Raw genomic sequence first — 22,475 nt, 5'->3', positions numbered from 1 at the left:
GTGATCAACACAGATATTTCATAATGGCTTCCCTAGCCTTATTATTTTTTTAACATGATGCTTTTAAGTTGCCTAAATCTGGGATCACATGAACAAGATTAACAAATAAATAATTTTGAAAAACGTTTTTTTCTGGCATATATGCTCTGCTTTCAAATGATAGGTTTCCTAGTTTTTATTGCCTCTTCTTTTATCACTGAAAATCCAGATTTTCTGTCCGTTTTACATCTTTAAGTAATATCACAACCCTGTGTGTCACCAAAACAGCTAAATAAAAAAAAAAATAAGGTTAATGTTTTACTTCCTTTTTCCATGGTGCCTCTCACATGCTGTAATCTCTTTTGGAAATTTGTGAAACTTTCCTAAAATATGTTTTAACTAGGCAAGAAGTCATTTAGGGTCTTATTTAGAGTTTAGCAGATGGGATATTTAGCAGATGGGATACTCCGTCACAAATGTGGCAGATGTCCAGTTCACTGTATTGCCAGCGGATGATAGCCTAGGACTCTTGTAATACAGCAGGTGGGGATATTTGTTTGACCATTTTTTATTGATTTTGCATAGAAGTAATCAAAGACACAAAATATTCATGGCATTATATAACATATCTTTGTCTCTGCTATACATCTGATTAATTGATAGAGAGCAATATTTTGGACATTATGTGTTTAGCATCTTGGAAACTAAAGTTAAACGTGATGTCTAACTTAAAAGCTGGAAGAGCAGACAGGATAATCATCCACATTTTAAATGAGTAGGACCATCTGCTAAACTGTAAATAAGACCCTTAGTCTTACAACATATGAGGGTACTACAAAGTAGGTGACTGCTACCTTCTACGACTGATACTTTAGAGATTTTGAAAGTGGTAATAAAACTGTGAAATAAACACATAGGGCCTAATCAGGAATGTGGCAGTCCGAGAACTGCCACCCTCGTGTCATTCGTCAGACCGCTGCACTCCGACCACCCACTTAAAACCCTGGCGGGAAAGTGGTTCCCGTTGGCATGACGGCAGTCAGAGATGTATTCAGCCATGCAGCGCTGAACTCAGCGCCACTTGGCTGATTACCGCTCCCCTCTCCGCCAACCTTTCCAATGAGGCTTCACCACCAACATGGAAAGGCTGGCGGTGAGGGTGTGCTGGGGGCCATAGGAGGGCCCCTGCACTGCCCATGCCAGTGGCTTGAGCAGAGCAGGACCCCTCCTGCCCAGCACCATCGGAATGACACTGTCTTCTTGGCAGACATCCTGAGGGTGCTGGTCTTCCTCCTCTGTGCTACGAGATAGCACTCAGATCCTTTAAAGGAGTTGAGTGCTATCTCGTGGCACTGTTCTTGTCATTCTGACTGGCGGGAACGCTCTATTGCAATGTTCCCGCCAGCCAGACCAGCCTGACCATTGTAATAGGGCAGAGGGGACGCCACCGCCATGGCAGATGCGTCCTGTGGTGGGACCTCCAAAGTCAAAATGAGGAATTTGTTTGTGATTAGAATTATTACTATGGGCCTGATTTAGATCCCGGCAGAGGGAATACTCTGTCACAAACATGAGGGACCTATGTCTGTATAGCAGAAGACCACCACAAGATAAAGAACCAAAACAGCATTTAGAGGACGGTCAGAAATGCTTGCTCCTGTATTTGTCCTTCCACTTTCATTTTGCATTCCCTATGGAGTTACTTTCTCATTGTTTGGAAAACAGTATTTATGACACCTTGCCATACTTGATGATGTCTGATATTTATTCCAGCAACAGACAGAGGGAAAACAGACAGAGGAAACCAGAAGCACAGAGAATCAATGTCCTATTGTCCTTTCAGTCTCTTTCGTTGGCTGTCTGTTGGCCAGACCTGCTCTGTCCAGTACATTACATTTATTTAGAGTATACTTTTCAGCCTCTTGCTTATGACTGACTTGCCTAGTTTTGTCTTACTTTTTTGCTCCTGTCTTGATGACTCGCCTCAATATTCTTGTGTTTGCCCTTCCAAAGAGCATTTCGTTCTCACCATATTCTTATTGAATTAGATATACTTCCACTGCCAATGTTAGACCTTGATTTGCAATGTGTTGGATGGGCAATTTTCTGCCCCTTCTATAACCAGTCTTTGAAAGTAATTTTGGTTAGTTGTTCTTTCCTGTCTACCAAACCCAAATTCTTGACTAAAGAAGCACTCTTTCTCCCTCTCTCTCCTATGCCTATGAGGTCTTCCCATTCCCTCTGCCTTCTTCTTGTTTTTCAGTCTCTTGGAAGAGTAGAACATGAAGAAGTGTTTAGTTTCACCCTGAATGTAACAGGAGGCGAGTACAAATCTCAGAAGCACATGTGTTAATATTTTTTTCAGAAGCTGGATGTCATTATTGTGATGAGCAAATTACCTTTTTTTGTAGACCCACATTTTTATTCTGGTATTGAGACAATTGCAAAAAAAATGACATGATAAGCGAAAGAATGAGTAAGTATTGATAAAAAAAAGAGTATGTTTAACATTTGATCTGTGTGATTTTATTTATAAAAAGTTTGCTTCCAAATTTCAGCTGATCTAAGAGGTGATTGAAAAGAAGACATGGATTTGAATGACAGTTGATTGAAAAAGAACCGAGAACGTGAAAGGCAATCTCAAGTAATAAAAACAACTTATTAAATACCTACCTCAATGTCACGTTTAGGGTATTAAAGAAAACAAAGAGAAGGCGAAACAAGAAGAAGTAAAAAAAAAGGATTTTTGTAGGTGCAGTGGCCCATATAATCATAGTTCCACCACTGTTTTTTTCTACTCTACGCTAGAGTGTCCCAGTTGAAGCTACTTTGGCAAAATTGAAAACTAATTATTAATCATAGCGAAGCCAACTTGTTTCTCTGTCAGTACTTCATTTTCTGAGAATTCAACATATTTCCCATGAACACTTTTCAACTACTTGTATTCTCTTGAGCTAGTCAACATTTTATGGACAGGCGAACCTTTGGAGATAACTGAATTTGTGTGAGTTTGAAAGTTACATTTGTTCCCTATCATTAGATTTATGCAGTATTTGTCACCGATTCATACACAATGATTTTGGAAAAATTGTTTACAGAAATAGTGCCCCAGTGGGTCTAGAATTTGTATTATAATCTCCAGTGATCAATATCTTTATAAACAATATTTGGGATACAATATTTACATCTGATATTAATCTGAAAATTTCAGTGCAACACTGTTATCACTAATTGTTGTGAAAATCATGACCACTATGGTAGTTGTGTTAACTTTATTTTATGCCCTGGCAATTGTATTTGCCATGCACCACACCTAAATGCCATACAGTTTATATAGGTGAACTGCATCCAAGCATATTAAACAATTAGAACATAGCGAGCACCACACTTTGTAATAACACCAAGCTAATATACATACACAGAGTAGCTATCACAGCTATCACAATCTTTATGATCTATCTATCTATCTATCTATCTATCTATCTATCTATCTATCTATCTATCTATCTATCTATTTATCTATCTATCTATCTTGCTACCTATCCATAGATAGGTATATATATATAAAACTTTACAAAAAAAGTTCATCCACTGCAGCTCCTTCCTTCAAAGTTTCAAGCAGGGGCTGAGAAAAAAGGGGGTCTCGAAACACAGTTTCCTCTTGCAATTAGCATAGGGAATGACATCAAATTGGCATAAATCTATATCTTTACCCAGAAAGTGTGCTTTTTGTGATTTTCTGTAAATCTATTCAGTAACTGTTGAGAAATTAAGGAGCAAACATTATGTATTTATAGATGGTTGGGTTCGTGGGAGTCTCACTATCTTGCAACTTCAAATATTAGAGCAATCTGACTGGATGAGAGGGCCTCTTGTCCCATAGTGTGTCTTACTCCTGCAGGAGTCCCACAGGAATGCAGTGGCTGTGCTGGATCCCGTGAGAGTCCCACAAGCTCGGAAAACCATTTATGAAAAAAGATGGGTGTTGTGAGTGTCTGTGGTGGCTTGGCTTGGTATGGGTAGTTGGCCCTGTGACTAAATCATACTGTGCACTGCAAAAGCCTACAGGGTGGAGTGTGGCTACCTGCGACCAGGCCCTGAAGCCCACCCCCATTGGATACTGTCAAAAGCCATGCACAAATGGAGGTTGGTTGCCCATAGGGGGTTGAGCACAGAGCCTGGCTGTAGGGTTGGCATACTAAAACATGTTAATAAAATATTAATTTATGTTAATAAACCCTAGAAATGTATTTAAAAAAAATGGTAAAGGGTAAACTGATGCCATATTTAGGTATAGTAAAAATATCTTACTTTGCATTAAAAACACAAAACCTCCGAAACTCACCAAATGTTAAAGTGATGTTATAGTTCGGTGAAAATGCAAGTTCAAATGTAACATTTTAAGCTAAAAAAACTGAAAAACATCAATTACACTTTCTTTAAGTAACTATAACTCACACCTTTGCATTGCACTGCTTATGACCTGACATATTATATCACTCATGAAGGCCTATGACATCATTAATGACAACACTGATGACATCTAAAATGACATTATTGATTACAAATATTATGCTCAACGGGAACACGAGTTATAATTACTTGAAATAACTATAACTGGGGACTTTCACTGCTCCCACCCACGTAGAAACACAGATGTGCTTTCTGCGGGGCAGAAAAATGCAGTGTCTTGGTGAATGGTGGCCCCAGGACACTGATTAGAACTGTTCTCTGGAAGGTTGATCTGTAGCACGGCAAGGAGGAGCTTTATGCCCCCTCCTCTATTTTGGAAATACAATAGATCATTTATTTAAAAAAAAAGAAAAAAAAAGTGCAATTTGTTCTGCAATCCTGCAGGTGACCCACAAGACCAGTTTTGGTTTTGGTTTACTTTTTGCCCCTGGGGTGGTCTCACTGGACGCCACTCCCCCAGTAAGGTCTAGAGGGGCAGAGCATCCCTACTCTACCCCTTTATATATATTTTTTAAAGAAAAATCAGGCTAGGTGACTGCCACAACATTCCTTTTCATGTTGCACCCAGCCAATCATAGGTGTGAGGTGACTGAAGGTGATAGCCAATAAGTTCACTATATGTTTTGAAGTTACATGATCACAGACCCAATGCGAGAGTCCCACAAGCCCAACTGTCCAGATATACCAAGTTTTCAACCTTAATTTTGAATTTACACCAAATCATAAAAGGCACGCTTTATGGACTGAGATCTAGCTTTAGGCACATTTGGTGTAATTCTGTTCAGTCGATTTGGCTGTAGCACTTTTCAAAAATCCCTAAAGAATTTTCATTCAAATTTTTACGTTTTGGGACCCCCCAATATAAACTGAAAAAAACAAAGATTGTAGTTGGGTGAAAATGTCAGTGGTAACAAAACATTCTAAATACAAATGCACAATTTTGTCATCAATGATGTAATTTCAAGTGGTGCAGTAATGGTATTAATGATGTTATAGAGTGTCGTGAGTGATGTAATGTATGGGTTAGTTGTTAGCTGTGCATGGCGAGGGCATCGGTTATAGTTATCTTAGGGTACAAGTTATAGTTACTTGCTATTACTGGAACTGGTGAATTTGTGTTTTTTTTTAGTTTCGAATGTTACGTTGTCACTGAAATTATGACATAACAACAGTGTTACTTCAGCCTCTGCTTTTTCTGTAAGTTTCTTAAGCATGAAGTAACATTTTATTACAATACAAAAAAGCTAACCCACAGCCATGTGCAGCTAAGGGCAGGGGTTGCCTGCAGGGCCTGGCTTGCAAGCAGCCAGCCCTACTCCACACACGGCCTTCTGGCATGCACACCGTGCAGTAAGTCTGCACCTAGGCAGACTTACTGACTTTGTCAAACAATCAGAACACCAAAATATAAAAAGTGAGCCTATTTATGAAGGGGTGAACATATCAATATATATAAAGCAGGTATATCATTTTTTTTTCAAATTTCACAAATGTTTTTAATGTCATTTATATTTCAGTTACCCCCACAATACCATTTGATTTTAATATTGGTTATTATAAAAATGTTTAACATGCATGTGACTCTTACTTCAAACATAGATGTTATTATTACATTTTATGGGGCAACATTGGAAAATGTGAACATAAATAGTCACAGACATACTGTTTTTTAAAATAAAAATAAAACCAACTGTTGCATTCTTGGGCTCTGAATGTAGTGCCTGATATCCTGCGCTACCAAATGTAGTGTGAGGAATGTTTTAAAGGACGAATGTAAAAGGAAAAAATGGTTGCGACGAGCTGCCGGAAGTCTCCCTCCTGGTCTTTCTCTACAAATAAACTCCTACCTTTACCTGCGTGCTTCTCTCTTTTAACATTTTTTCAGCCCGGGAAAATGTAATCATAAAAACACCAAAAGACCTTGCACTCCAGCTGAAGAGCATAGAGCTTCAACTAAGAGTCCTTTAAATAAATGTCTGGTAAGCTCTCCTAGGGCCACGGATTTAATGATCTAGGAGACGCACTATTTTTTAATGTTGCTGGGGGGCTGCTGAACTCACTGCAGCACCCAATACTATTACAAAAGGTTTAGTGGTGCCTCTCCCTTTTCTAGGGGCAACACTAATCTCAAAAATATAAAAAATAAAGACCTTGTAGGGCATTATGCGGAGCTCCTTCAAAAGAGCAGTGAATAATAAATGAGTGTCTTCTGTCGGGTTTTTATATTTATTGAAGAGTAGGGGACATGACTCCTCGTCCCCTAGACTTTACAGCCCCAGGGACCCCACCCCCTAGGCCCTTTCTTTTTCCATTAATGGGAGTGGCCCTGGACACGCCCTCCCTTTTGGCACTTGTCTTTCTTTTGTGAAAGTATGTCACATCTCAAATAAGTAATAACATTACTTTAAAATGAACATATCTGGGGACTTGCATATTAAAGGAGCTGATTGTAGTGCAGTTTTTATTTATGTACGAGGGTGTTCTTTAACAGTGAGTTCTTCTTAGGATCTTCTTCTATTAGAATTGTCTAGCAAACTATCAAAGTGCCAACAGCTGTACAAAAAGAAGTTCTAAAAGGTAATAGAGAGTACCATGCTACCTAACAGCAACTCATATTGTTTTTCCATTGACAGGAATGCCCCCAGAATACCAGAGGTATCAGAGCAGTGCAGTGTTCTTCATACAACAACAAGCCATTTATGGGGCGATTCTATGAGTGGGAACCTTTCCTAGACGGTAAGAGAAGACTATTTTCTTAATATTTACTTTATACAGCATTGCAGATGAGCCCATACAGCTTGAAACCAATCATTAGTAAATCTCTAAATTGTAATTTAACTTCATGTGAATACTAAGGAGATTTAGGAATGTTATGTTTTGATGCAGGATTTTGGAAGGCTGGGTTTCAGTAATTCCTTTCTGTCGACACCCTTTCTGTGCTCTCTTGTGGCTTTTAAATAGTACTTTTGTTGCAGAGTTGTGCCATATTGATTGTTTTTTAATATATTTTCTGCAGCTACAAAATATAGAAAGTATGAGGGATTGTGCATGAAAGAATCATTGCATATGTTTCTTCAGAAATGTTATTCAATTTATGTTACTTTCATCTCCATAATGAGATATTACAACTAATAGTATGGCACTTTTGTTTAATTGATTTTTATGTAGTGAACTTGTGACCCATGGGCAAGGGCTGTGGAGTGCTTTACATAGTGATGCAGCAGATAACTGGTGGTACAAATCAGTGTGTTATCACAGTGAGGGGAAATTAATAAGGTTAACATTGCTGGCACTATTGTAAGACTTGAACATGATGTAGTAAAATCTAGGGATGGTGCATCATAGTTACACAGAATTACCTAATAAATCCACTAGAATATGTGGAGTGGAATTATGCAAAAAGAGTAATTCTGCATATAGCAGTATTTTTATAACAAACAAATCTCCCCTTGTGTCAAAAATGGATGCGAGGATGCATTTTTCGCTAAGAAATAGTGCTAAATGCAACAGAACATGAACAGTACAGTGAGCAGCCACTTATGCATGCTAAATGTACTCTGGTGGTAGGATTCTTTCCTCAGATTACTCTTAGTTACACAACCAGTAGTAATCACGTTGTTATCAGTAGTTCCACATCAAAGAGTCATGCAGGCCAAGTAGAAACATGTTGAAAATTGAAGAGAGCATTCAGTCGCAAATTCAAGAACTGTTTTTTTAAAGAGGTTGATAGATTACATTTATTCTAATAGGTTTGGATACTGATGATTAGGCATTTGAAGTAGGGAAAGGTTTGAGTTCATATGACGGAACTACAAGGTGTTACTTATTGGTAACTGCAATTTCCCCCTTGTGACTTTTATTGAATACTGTATCTACTCAGGAGTGTGGTATCATTTACTGGTTGTGGCGCAGGGTTAAACCACACATCATGCCAGTGAGGAGATTTACATTTCTGTTGTATCACAGAGCTCATAGTGTCTGCTTTTGCAATTGAATTGGTGCTTCTTTGGGTACTGCAGGCAGATCCTTTTTTTGCTGATGGTCATGAAATGGTTATGAGATTACTTTAACACTGAAATCTAATGTTAACATTGTGTTATCTGAATCACTGAATGGGCCGTATTGGTAGCTGAGACTCAATGATATTGCCACTGTTGCATGGCACACCTTGGTAAGTGGTGAATTATGATGTATTGTTTGGGATGAAGCTATTGGAAACGGATGAAGAGTCAATATCCTGGAGTTGACGTTAGAAAATTGGCATGGGGGCATGACTAGTGCAGCAGTTTCAGGAGGAGATATGAATAACTTCAGATACTTATGCACATTGTCTATTCTTATTTCAAGATGTGACATTTTATTAGAGAGGGTGTTGATGTAACACAGGTTGAACTGGTGACATTCAATAAGCTCACATAAGCATTTATAAAAACAGGAGGTTGTATTATAAAAGTACTATTTTATGTACTTTGCATGCTATTCTGAGTCTGCAATAAATAATCTAACTGTCTATTAGTAAAAGTGCAATATGTAGTAAATGTATATGACTATTCTTAGTGTATTAACCACTTTGCTGCCAGGCCTTTTCCCCCTCCTGTGCCAGGCCTTTTTTTGCCTATTTGGGGCAGTTCGCGCTTAGGCCCGCATAACTTTTTGTCCACATAAGCTAACCAAGCCAAATTTGCGTCCTTTTTTCCCAACATCCTAGGGATTCTGGAGGTACCCAGACTTTGTGGGTTCCCCTGAAAGAGGCCAAGAAATTGGCCAAAATACAGGGAGAATTTTGTTTTTTTCAAAAAAATTGGAAAAAGTGGCTGCAGAAGAAGGCTTGTGGTTTTTCCCCTGAAAATGGCATCAACAAAGGGTTTGTGGTGCTAAACTCAGCAGCTTCCCAGCTTTCAGGAACAGGCAGACTTGAATCAGAAAACCCAATTTTTCAACACAATTTTGGCATTTTTCTGGGACATACCCCATTTTTGCAATTTTTTGTGCTTTCAGCCTCCTTCCAGTCAGTGACAGAAATGGGCATGAAACCAATGCTGGATCCCAGAAACCTAAACATTTCTGAAACCTAGACAAAATTCTGAATTCAGCAAGGGGTCATTTGTGTAGATCCTACAAGGGTTTCCTACAGAAAATAACAACTGAAAAAGAAAAATATTGAAATTTAGGTGAAAAAAACATAAATGTTTCTCTACGTTTTACTCTGTAACTTTTCCCTGCAATGTCAGATTATCGAAAGCAATATACCGTTACGTCTGCTGGACTCCTCTGGTTGCGGGGATATATAGGGCTTGTAGGTTCATCAAGAACCCGAGGAACCCAGAGCCAATAAATGAGCTGCACCCTGACGTGCGTTTTCATTCTATAACGGGTATACAGCCATTCATTTGCTGAAATATAAAGAGTAAAAAATTGCTATCAAGAAAACCTTTGTATTTCCAAAAAGGGCACAAGATAAGGTGTTGAGGAGCAGTGGTTATTTGCACATCTCTGAATTCCGGGGTGACCATACTAGCATGTGAATTACAGGGCTTTTCTCAAATAGATGTCTTGTTTACTCACTCTCCTATATTTGGAAGGAAAAAATGTAGAGAAAGACAAGGGGCAATAACACTTGTTTTGCTAATCTATGTTCCCCCAAGTCTCCCGATAAAAATGATACCTCACTTGTGTGGGTAGGCCTAGCGCCCGCGACAGGAAACGCCCCAAAGCGCAACGTGGACACATCCAAATTTTTGGAAGACAACAGAGGTGTTTTTTGCGAAGTGCCTACCTGTAGATTTTGGCCTCTAGCTCAGCCGGCACCTAGGGAAACCTACCACACCTGTGCATTTCTGAAAACTAGAGACCTAGGGGAATCCAAGGAGGGGTGACTTGCGGGGCTCGGACCAGGTTCTGTTACCCAGAATCCTTTGCAAACCTCAAAATTTGGATTAAAAAAACACATGTTCCTCACATTTCTGTGGCAGAAAGATCTGGAATCTGAGAGGAGCCACAAATTTCCTTTCACCCAGCGTTCCCCCAAGTCTCCCGATAAAAATGATACCTCACTTGTGTGGGTAGGCCTAGCGCCCGCAACAGGAAACGCCCCAAAGCGCAACGTGGACACATCCAAATTTTTGGAAGACAACAGAGGTGATTTTTGCGAAGTGCCTACCTGTAGATTTTGGCCTCTAGCTCAGCCGGCACCTAGGGAAACCTACCAAACCTGTGCATTTCTGAAAACTAGAGACCTAGGGGAATCCAAGGAGGGGTGACTTGCGGGGCTCGGACAAGGTTCTGTTACCCAGAATCCTTTGCAAACCTCAAAATTTGGCTAAAAAAACACATGTTCCTCACATTTCTGTGTCTGAAAGTTCTGGAATCTGAGAGGAGCCACAAATTTCCTTCCACCCAGCGTTGCCCCAAGTCTCCCGATAAAAATGATACCTCACTTGTGTGGGTAGGCCTAGTGCCGGCGACAGGAAACACCCCAAAGCGCAACGTGGACACATCCTAAATTTTGGAAAAAAACAGAGGTGTTTTTTGCGAAGTGCCTACCTGTAGATTTTGGCCTCTAGCTCAGCCGGCACCTAGGGAAACCTACCAAACCTGTGCATTTCTGAAAACTAGAGACCTAGGGGAATCCAAGGAGGGGTGACTTGCGGGGCTCGGACCAGGTTCTGTTACCCAGAATCCTTTGCAAACCTCAAAATTTGGCTAAAAAAACACATGTTCCTCACATTTCTGTGGCAGAAAGTTCTGGAATCTGAGAGGAGCTACAAATTTCCTTCCACCCAGCGTTCCCCCAAGTCTCCCGATAAAAATGATACCACACTTGCGTGGGTAGGCCTAGCGCCGGCGACAGGAAACACCCCAAAGCGCAACGTGGACACATCCTAAATTTTGGAAAAAAACAGAGGTGTTTTTTGCGAAGTGCCTACCTGTAGATTTTGGCCTCTAGCTCAGCCGGCACCTAGGGAAACCTACCAAACCTGTGCATTTCTGAAAACTAGAGACCTAGGGGAATCCAAGGAGGGGTGACTTGCGGGGCTCGGACCAGGTTCTGTTACCCAGAATCCTTTGCAAACCTCAAAATTTGGCTAAAAAAACACATGTTCCTCACATTTCTGTGGCAGAAAGTTCTGGAATCTGAGAGGAGCTACAAATTTCCTTCCACCCAGCGTTCCCCCAAGTCTCCCGATAAAAATGATACCTCACTTGCGTGGGTAGGCCTAGCGCCGGCGACAGGAAACACCCCAAAGCGCAACGTGGACACATCCTAAATTTTTGAAAAAAACAGAGGTGTTTTTTGCGAAGTGCCTACCTGTAGATTTTGGCCTCCAGCTCAGCCGGCACCTAGGGAAACCTACCAAACCTGTGCATTTCTGAAAACTAGAGACCTAGGGGAATCCAAGGAGGGGTGACTTGCGGGGCTCGGACCAGGTTCTGTTACCCAGAATCCTTTGCAAACCTCAAAATTTGGCTAATAAAACACATGTTCCTCACATTTCGGTGACAGAAAGTTCTGGAATCTAAGAGGAGCCACAAATTTCCTTCCACCCAGCGTTCCCCCAAGTCTCCCGATAAAAATGATACCTCACTTGTGTGGGTAGGCCTAGCGCCCGCGACAGGAAATGGCCCAAAACACAACCTGGACACATCACATTTTTTCATAGAAAACAGGGCCTACCTGTGGATTTTGGCCTCTAGCTCAGCCGGCACCTGGGGAAACCTAGCAAACCAGCGCATTTTTGAAAACTAGAAACCCAGGGGAATCCAAGATGGGGTGAATTGTGGGGCTCTGACCAGGTTCTGTTACCCAGAATCCTTTGCAAACCTCAAATTTTGGCTAAAAAAACATGTTTTCCTCACATTTCAGTGACAGAAAGTTCTGGAATCTGAGAGGAGCCACAAATTTCCTTCCACCTAGCGTTCCCCCAAGTCTCCCGATAAAAATGATACCTCACTGGTGTGGGTAGGCCTAGCGCCCGCGACAGGAAATGGCCCAAAACACAACGTGGACACATCACATTTTTTCATAGAAAACAGTGCCTACCTGTGGATTTTGGCCTCTAGCTCAGCCGGGCCCAGGGGGGGCAGAAATGGCCTAAAATAAATTTGTCCCCCACCCCCCAACCCCCCTGCCCCCCCAGGAGCGACCCTTGCCTATGGGGTCGCCCCCCCTTGCGTGACATGGGTGCCAAAAAAAAAATCCCCGGTGCCTAGTGGTTTCTGCCCCCCTTGGGGGCAGATTGACCTACAATCGGCCAATCTGCCTCCAAGGGGGACAGAAATGGTCTAAATACAATTTGCCCCCCAGGGGAGCGACCCTTGCCTAATGCGTCGCTCCCCATCTCTAAAAAAACAAACAAACAAAAACAAAACCCACACAAAAAAAAATTTGCCCTGGCGCCTAAAGGTTTCTGCCCCCCCCCGGGGGCAGATCGGCCTAATACCAATAGGCCGATCTGCCCCCAGGGGGGCAGAAATGGCCTAAAATAAATTTGCCCCCCCAACCCCCCCGGGGAGCGACCCTTGCCTGCAAGGTCGCTCCCATTGCGTGACGGCGCAAAAAAAAGATCCCTGGTGCCTAGTGGTTTCTGCCCCCATTGGGGGCAGATTGACCTACAATCGGCCAATCTGCCCCCAAAGGGGGCAGAAATGGTCTAAATACAATTTGCCCCCCAGGGGAGCGACCCTTGCCTAATGCGTCGCTCCCCATCTCTAAAAAAACAAACAAACAAAAACAAAACCCACACAAAAAAAAATTTGCCCTGGCGCCTAAAGGTTTCTGCCCCCCCCGGGGGCAGATCGGCCTAATACCAATAGGCCGATCTGCCCCCAGGGGGGCAGAAATGGCCTAAAATAAATTTGCCCCCCACCCCTCCCGGGGAGCGACCCTTGCCTGCAAGGTCGCTCCCCTTGCGTGACGGCGCAAAAAAAAGATCCCTGGTGCCTAGTGGTTTCTGCCCCCATTGGGGGCAGATTGACCTACAATCGGCCAATCTGCCCCCAAAGGGGGCAGAAATGGTCTAAATACAATTTGCCCCCCAGGGGAGCGACCCTTGCCTAATGCGTCGCTCCCCATCTCTAAAAAAACAAACAAACAAAAAAAAAAACACAAAAAAACTATTTGCCCAGGCGCCTAGAGGTTTCTGCCCCCCCTGTGGGCAGATCGGCCTAATACCAATAGGCCGATCTGCCCCCAGGGGGGGCAGAAATGGCCTAAAATAAATTTGCCCCCCTCGCCCCCCCCCCCCGGGGAGCGACCCTTGCCTACAAGGTCGCTCCCCTTGCGTGACGGCGCAAAAAAAAGATCCCTGGTGCCTAGTGGTTTCTGCCCCCCTTGGGGGCAGATTGACCTACAATCGGCCAATCTGCCCCCAAGGGGGGCAGAAATGGTCTAAATACAATTTGCCCCCCAGGGGAGCGACCCTTGCCTAATGCGTCGCTCCCCATCTCTAAAAAAACAAACAAACAAAAAAAAAACACAAGAAAACTATTTGCCCAGGCGCCTAGAGGTTTCTGCCCCCCATGTGGGCAGATCGGCCTAATACTAATAGGCCGATCTGCCCCCAGGGGGGGCAGAAATGGCCTAAAATAAATTTGCCCCCCTCACCCCCCCCCGGGGAGCGACCCTTGCCTACAAGGTCGCTCCCCTTGCGTGACGGCGCAAAAAAAAGATCCCTGGTGCCTAGTGGTTTCTGCCCCCCTTGGGGGCAGATTGACCTAAAATCGGCCGATCTGCCCCCAAAGCGGGCAGAAATGGCCTAAATACAATTTGCCCCTCCAGGGGAGCGACCCTTGCCTAAGGGGACGCTCCCCATCTGTAAAACACAACAACAACAAAAATCCCTGGTGCCTAGTGGTTTCTGCCCCCCGTGGGGGCAGATCGGCCTAATAAAAATAGGCTGATCTGCCCCCATGGGGGGCAGAAATGGCCTAAAATAAATTTGCCCCCCATGGGAACGACCCTTGCCTAAGGGGTCGCTCCCCTTACGTGAAAAACAAACAAACAAAAAAAACTCCCTGGTGTCTAGTGGTTTCTGCCCCCCTTGGGGGCAGATTGGCCTCATAAAAATAAGCCAATCTGCCCCCAAAGGGGGCAGAAATGGCCTAAATATAATTTCCCTCCTATGGGAGCGACCCTTGCCTAAGGGGTCGCATCCCACACCTAAAACACAAAAGAAAACAAATCAAAAAAAAAAAGTATCCCTGGTGTCTAGGGGGCAGAAAAGGCCTTAAAAAAAATGACCCCCTGGGAGCGACCCTTGCCCAAGGGGTCGCTCCCTTCTGTCAATTTCATCTAAAAAAAAAAAAATCCCTGGTGTCTAGTGGGGTTTCAAAAGCCGGATTGCAAGCAATCCGGCTTTTGAAACCCTCGGAGAGACTTCAAAGGGAAGGAAATACATTTCCTTCCCTTTGAAGCCCCTCCGGGCCTCCCCCACGTGATCGAAAGAGAAATGCTGAGCATTTCTCTTTCGATCGCGCTGGAAGCTCTGCTTCCAGCGCGATGGGGGAGGTTGTGTGATTGTCAGCGCGCGCTCGCGCGCTGACGTCACAGGGGGGGTAGGGGGGGGGTCGGGGGTTGAAGGGGAAGGGATTCCCCGGTCAGCCCTGACCTAGGGGGGTGGGGGGGCGGCCCTCGGGAGGAGCGCTAGCGCTTCTCCCGAGGGCAGCATTGCGGATGTAATGGTTACGTCCATGGCGCCACACGGGCGCTGCCATGGACGTAACCATTACGTCCGTGGCGGGGAAGGGGTTAATATTTTAGATTTACTGGACCAATTCAAAATGTGATATAAGACTATGTAAAAGAGAATTACAGAAATATTATTTCAAATATTTTGCATACGGTTGTTAATCGTTCCCAAAATATATTACTTAAGGTGCTGTATGTATTTGTATGTGTTTGTAGGTCCTCATTTGCTACTTCTGCCTAATCCTTGTTGTCAATCACAGGCCCTTCAGAGTAAGTCTGGGAATGATGTTAATTTTGTATGTCTGTTAGTGTTTGGTCCTATGAGGCTAACTGAGAGTCCTTTCAATGTTTAATAATAAAAGCGGTTTGCTGGGTTAGTGTGTGTTTAAAATTGGTTTGATCTTCAGACATCATTGTAGTGTTTTATGCCTGTGGAGGAGTGTGCTGAGGAAACTGCTTGCATCTGCCAGAGTATAGTGCCTGTATATATTCATCTCATTCCACGTAGGTATATCATTTTCAATGCTATGCAAATAATGATGTGTGTTTAGTTATGCTGATTTCACCAAAGTAGTTACCTGAGTCATGGGCGTCCATGGGGTGGGTAAGGGGGTGCTGGATTTAGGTACATTCTGCTGTGCAGGTTCACAGTGCAGCGTAACACTACTGCTGCTGTAGTGTTACGCTGCCTGCATTGGTACGGCTGTGACCCCCGCCACAAACAGTCCGGGACACCACAGACCAACCCTCCCCCCAAAAAGAATTCTGCAGACCCCTGCGATCTGAGTGGAACTGTGCTGATAGGTTCAAAGCACTTTTACAGTTTTTAATAGGGACATTGCCCTTTTAAACCTTTCTGGAATTTAAACATTCAAGCATATAGCAATAAAGAAGACATATTTCAGTAGGATAACAGTAGGACAAGTAGGATTGTATTTCTTTATTAATGGATTTGTTTGTGGCGGTTCCATGGGAGAGATTTCTCCAATGCCAAAAGAAAATGTTCAGCAGTAGTTACACATCTATTCAAAGGTTGGTAAAAGTTTCCAATGAACAATAGTCATAGTATTGGATTTTCCTACGATGCTTGTCTATGACAACAACCATAGGGATTGTAACTCGAATATTTTCCAAATCCAGCAATTTCTCCTTTGTGTTTTCACACATGTGGTTCTGATATTCTTACATCCTTTTCATGATTCTCATAATCTACCTTTGAGGAGAAAACACAAATCACAGTATAAAGATAGGCATGCTATTTCTTGGAAATTCTGAAGTTTCAGTGTGTGCAGTAATGTCTGTGCCATACATCAATGTATTCCACAGGTTGGTAATAATGAATGCCGAATTCAGTACAGCTTCACATCAATGCAAATGTCTAACTGCATTTAGAAATCTCTTTCTTTATTCTGCAGCAGAACTAATCTGAAGTTTTGTAAACTTCACACAGGGAATTGAAATGACTGAAATATAGAATCTCAGTTTGTCAATGGTTGGGCTGCATGTCAACGTCTACATCTAGGCCTCAAGCATGAGTTGAGGAATTTGTTTGACAACACTTGTTTGGGATGGGTCCAGCAGCAATTGGCCCAGAAAGTACTTTATTTAAATGCAGAAGTAGAGTTTGCAACCATGCTCAGAAACATATACTTACATTTTTCATTGATGTGTGTCTCACAGCGACTGGACTTTGGAGCTCTTCTTCCTTTTTATCTCCCACTACATTGCAGCTGACAAGTTTACGCCATCTGTGTCTCTCAGCACACCCACATCCAAGACACCATAAGACAGGACAGGACAAAGTGCATGAAAGAACAACACTAGGCAACAGGCCTTCTCCACACACACCCAAGATCTGCAAGAAAATCCCAGTATCCATCAGGATCATCTCAACCCTTATGCAACTAAGGAAAAAGCTCAAGACACATATATATCTATATCTCTTCAGAAGATGTGGCCTAGCAGCTAGGTCTGCTGATTTTGGAATCTGTGGAGCCAGGTTCGAATCCTCACCTCTGCAGTCAACCAAGCATCATCTGATTCTGGGCCAGTCACTTAAGCTTCCTTTGCCTAAAAATTCAATCTAAAGTGTGAAGTGTATTGTGCGTAATCCCCATATGATGTACATAATCTTGTAAATTGACTCCCATTCCCCAAAGTAACGTACAATACTCCATCGCTCTCTAGTTAGGCTGGCTGTTAATAAATACCAATACATACATACCACTTTAAAGTACACTGTATCGCATCATAGGATATACCCTATCCGACTCCCAGAATCCACCACTCCTGCCTAGAATCAATCTTTCTATCCTTCCCTTTGATCCTGTACAGTGCTCCACTGCCTTTAGACTTTGTATTTGCTACACAAATACCACAAACATGTTTTCAGAATCCAATGTTGCCATTTTAGTCTTGATGTTTTCACTGCTTCACCCCATCCATGTTGGTGTAGCCCTTTGTATGTCACTTTGCATTATTGTCATTGGAGTTTGGAGTCATTGTAGTCACATTGTTTCCCATTCAATCTGTCCTTATTCAGGGTGTTTCAAAGTTACCACACTATCTCTCAAAGGCGGCTTCTAAGACCATGCTCATCAGGGAACTATACATATGTGGTTGCCCAATGTAAAAACACCAGTGGGATAAAATATTGTCATGTTTCGTATGCAGTTGTTCACAATTCGGTCGCCACCGTGCAACTACTTTAAAAAAGTTAGAGCACAGGAGCATATATATTGTCTAAAACATTATATGAAGGCAAATACAGTTTAGCAAAGAGAGCTCAGTCTTTTCTTTTTCATTGCAGTCATTCAAGCTATTACTAGATTACTATGTATTCTTATAGCATTTGCCATTACTCATCACAAGCAAATACAGTATTTTACGCAACAAATTTGGTTGGAGTACTGGGGTTATACTGTTTACCACACCATAGCCTGCCCTTCAGATTTTAATCTTACACACCAGACAAAATGACATCAACCATATAAAAACATGGAGCAGTGCAGGATGCAAGTCTTGGAAACTTATTTATAAATAATTTTAATCACTCAGTCAAGTAGAATTTTCTTGTTTGCATCTATGTCTGGAAATGCAAATTAGAGTATGGTAGTGTTAGAGATTGGATCTCGTGTTGGCAGAGCTATGCACCTTTTCCAAATAGGGACCACAGTCCCTATCAAGATAAATCAAATACACACCCTAAATTAACCTGGTCTCACCCTTTGGTAGCTTGGCACAGAGCAGTCAGACTCAACTTAAAAGGCAATGTGTAAAGTATTTATGCAACACACATACAGTAACACAATGAAAACACCACAAACAGGACTCCACACCAATTTAGAAAAATTGAGAATATTTATCTGAAAAAAACAAGACCAAAATGACAAACATCCAATAAGAAGAAGTCGAGATATGAATTTATAAAGAGGCATATTTACAAGCCTTTGCGCTGCCTTAGCATCAATTTAGCGGCATTTTGTTGATGCTAAGGCGGCTCTAAGGTGGCCTTTTCCACGCGCCACATTTAAAAAGGCATAATGTATGCAAGGGGGCATTCCACCGTTAGGAGGACAGAAAAAATGGCTCAGTGAATTTTACTACATTTTACTGCACCATTTTTCTGTCATTTTTAACGCCTGCTCAGAGCAGGCATTAAAATGTCGCACCCATTGAAACCAATGGGTCTCCCTGTTCCTAGCTGCACTAGCGTCATAATGTTTGATGCTAGTGCAGCAAAGGGCCACAATAGCGCCAAAAATGTTGACACTTTTGGCATAACGACCACCATGGTGCACCGTATTGTAAATACGGCACAACCATGGTATCGTTAGGTGGCAGTAGGGGCATGCAAGAAAAGAAACCACTTTCTTGTAAATATGCCCCCTAAATGTGAAAGCAGTGTTTGGAAGTCACTGGCAGTCAAAAGGTTATTTGAGGTCATGCAGGACTGGTGCAAATCCAAAGTTCAGGCCGACCACGATGCAGAGTAGGCCAGCTACAAAACCCATGCAGGGTCCACCGAACAGTACCTTTGATGGAGCAAACCATCGATGTGGAGGGTATGATGCATCGTTTGGTTAGAAAACTGCTGAAGAACCCTCTTTTGAGGCACAGTACTGGAGGGGGCACCACAGGCAAGGGTAGGGCTCACAGATGGCAGAGTCCGGCAGCACCAGGTGTATTGCAGTACCTGTGACTGTGGGGAATGGGGGCAAGCCAGCAAGCACTTGGAGAATCTTGGGTTCAAGGATGTAGAGAACAGGTCCAGTCCTTCTCACTCCAGGAAAGAAGCAGCAGGCAGCAGGCCACCACAACAAAGCAAGTAGCAAAATGGCAGACCCTCCTACAGCACAGAACATAACAAGCAATAGGCCAACACAGCAATGCAGTTGTAGAGTGGCAGTCCTTCCTGGCCACACAGCAGCCTTTCTTCCTGGCAGAGTGTCCTTGGTGTCAACAGAGGTCTGATTTGGTGGCGTTTGGGGTCCATTATTTATATCCAAATGTGCCTTTGAAGCAGGGGGGGGCTTCAAAGAGGTCTTTGAAGATCCAAGGTCCCTGCCCTTCCTTCCCTGGCTCCAGACACTCTACAGCGGGCTATGCAACCCTTTGTATGGGGGGAGGCACAGTCCTATTAGGGGTAAGTGAGGCAGTGCTAAGCTCCACCCTCCATATAAAGCCATTTAATGGCCCATTAATGCTCATTAAGTCACACCTAAGCTTCCATTGTGCGTGACTGTCTAGAGGAACTACACAAAGCCTAACTCTCACCAACCCCAGATGTTTATTGTGACAGGCATATGCACAGACTGGTTAAAGTAAGAAAATGCCAACTTTCTAAAAGTGGAATGTTTGGACTTTCAATTTAAAATCCAGCTTCACTATAAGTTGTGATTTTACATTGTGAGTCCGGAGACACCAAGCTCCAAATTTCTATCTTTTTCCAATTGGAAGTTACACTTAAAGGCTGATTCAAGGTAGCCCCAAAGTTAACCTATGGGAGATAGAGGCCTTGCAGTAGTAAAAAACAAATGTAATGGTTTTTCACTACCAGGACATGTTAAACTAGTAAGTACATGTCAAACCTTTTAAATACACTGCACTCTGCCATGGAGCTAAACAGGGCCTACCTTCAGGTGGCTTATATGTAATAAAAATGAAGGTTTGGGCCTGGCAAGTAGGTGCCCTTGCTGGGTCACAATGTCAGTTTAAAACTGCACACAAAGGATATACAGTGACAGGCCTGAGACTTGTTTGAAAGGCTACTGTAGTGGGTGGCACAATCAGTGCTGCAGGCCCACTAATACCATTTAACTCACAGCCCTTGGGTAAATATAGTGCATTTTGCTAAGGATTTAAGCCAAGGTTACAGTACACAGCACCTGTATGTTAGTACTGCTCATCAGCAGTAAAGTGCCCAGAATCCTAAAACCAACAAAAACAAGATTAAAAAAACTAGGAGGAGGAAGGCCAAAAGTATAGAGATGACTCTGCAGAAATGGTAATTTCCAACACAACCCCCCTCCAGCCTAAAGTCAGGGTAGAATTATCAATAACTTGATGGGCTTCAATGCTTAGGGTGATAGAACATGGTCAATGGCCCACTACTGCAGGGACACCTGTTAGTTCTGTGCCTCTCTGAATCTAGTTAGATCCCTCTGCCTATACTCTCAGAGGCCACTGAGCTGACCCATGGGGAACCCTTCTCCTTGTCTGTGGACCCCAACATGCAGCACTTAACCTTAACTTGCCCACAGATGCATCCCAGTAGGCATACAGTATCACCATGGCAAAAATAAAAATGTAGTCCATTCCACCCCTTCTGTCCCCAACACAGGGAAAACTCTATCGACAAGGACAACAACCAACAGAAGCCACTGACAGCTCTCAGTGTCAACACCCAAACTGTCCAGGAGCCTCTGACCTGTGTGGTTTCTCAGAGTGGGGGGCAGTAACCCCAGATACCTTGCACCCTTTTCCACTCTACGTCCCACCAGTTCAGGGGTGGTATCTTGAAACTGGCCACCTAACTTTGGGGTTGCACCCTGAGGCTGAACAGGAGACAGTGGTGGGTTCTCCTTCACTCTGTTCCACCCTCTGGAGTACTGTATCCTCCGCTTTGGAGTTTTCCCCCCCAGAAAACGCAACTATTAGTGAGCTTGTGACAGTCGCCCCCCCCCCAGTTATCCTGACACCGTGGGCAGCTCATTCCCCAGAAGGCAGTCTATGGGCACCTGGGAACTAACTATGACCCTCTTCTGGTTCACCTCCCGTCCCTGCTCTAGGGATACCAGGGCCAAAGGGCAGTAGAAGTCCCTACACATTTGGCCAGTCTACTGGTCTTGGGAAACTAGCCTTTCCACTATCATGGTCTAGGTAGCCTCAGTGTCCATTAGAGCAGTGACCGGGACTCTGTTCACTGCCACCTGATGGAAGTGACAACTCCTACCCACAGGGACCACCAACTCACTCTCTGAGACCACCTCCCAACTAACGGAAGTCACTGTATGGTCAATGATCTACCCCTGGGGCTTTTCACCTCTAAGGCCACATTGGCCACCCTTGTAGAGGTCCCACCAATGGGTGGAGTCTTTGGACAGACAGACTCCCTCTGCTTGTGTCCTAGCAGAGAACAATTAAAGCATCAGGGATAGAAATGGGACACCTTCAGCCATCGCCCACCAGGATTTGGGAACCCTTTCCTTCCCACTTACCCTGGGACTTGCCTGAGTTCCCCTTGACCTCCTCCTCACTCTACTGGGAGAAACTTAAACCACCCAGGTAACTTCTTCCCAGGAGCCAACCCAAACAAAGACTGAACAGGAGATCTTCTGCAAATTGTACAGCCTCTGATAATCTTTTACCTCACTGACCCTCACCCAACCATCCAGTACCTTACAAAAATAATCCACACAATCCACAAGGTCTGTTGGGAAATATTTTGACTATCTCTGAGTTTCTGCTTATATTTCTCTGGGGTCAGCCCAAACTTCTGGATTATGGCCTCCTTTATGGGGAGCTACCTCGTCTTGTTACTCCCTACTAGGGCCAATAGAGCATCCCTCCCCTCATTAGGGATATGTCTCCTCAAACCAGCTCCCCAATCTGCTTCTGGGACCTTGTACATTTGCAGAGCAATTTTGTAGGCCTCAAACCATCTGTCTATGTCGTCTTCCACCACAAAATCAGACACCAGACCCGTGGGTATGTGGACTCTCCTGTCAGAGGGCACAGAAGAATTACTGCCACCATCACTGCTGGACTCTACCTGTCTGGCCTTGACGTCCAGCTCTCTTAGCCTCAACTCCTGAGCAAACATCCACTTTTTCTC

The 22,475-nt window shown here is 43.4% G+C and overlaps 1 protein-coding gene across 2 annotated transcripts in view; it reads left to right on the top strand.

Annotated features, from left to right (window-relative positions):
• THSD4 (thrombospondin type 1 domain containing 4) overlaps positions 1-22,475 on the top strand; it is a 1,878,668-nt gene that overhangs the window by 661,245 nt on the left and 1,194,948 nt on the right. For both annotated transcript variants that reach the window (XM_069222360.1, XM_069222359.1), the window contains exon 6: positions 7,086-7,188. In XM_069222360.1, the coding sequence (XP_069078461.1) occupies positions 7,086-7,188 (103 nt within the window). The remainder of the gene's footprint in view (positions 1-7,085; positions 7,189-22,475) is intronic.

Source organism: Pleurodeles waltl, chromosome 3_1, assembly GCF_031143425.1.
Source record: "Pleurodeles waltl isolate 20211129_DDA chromosome 3_1, aPleWal1.hap1.20221129, whole genome shotgun sequence".
Classification (NCBI taxonomy): Eukaryota; Metazoa; Chordata; class Amphibia; order Caudata; family Salamandridae; genus Pleurodeles; species Pleurodeles waltl.
This window is presented reverse-complemented; position numbering and strand designations above follow the sequence as displayed.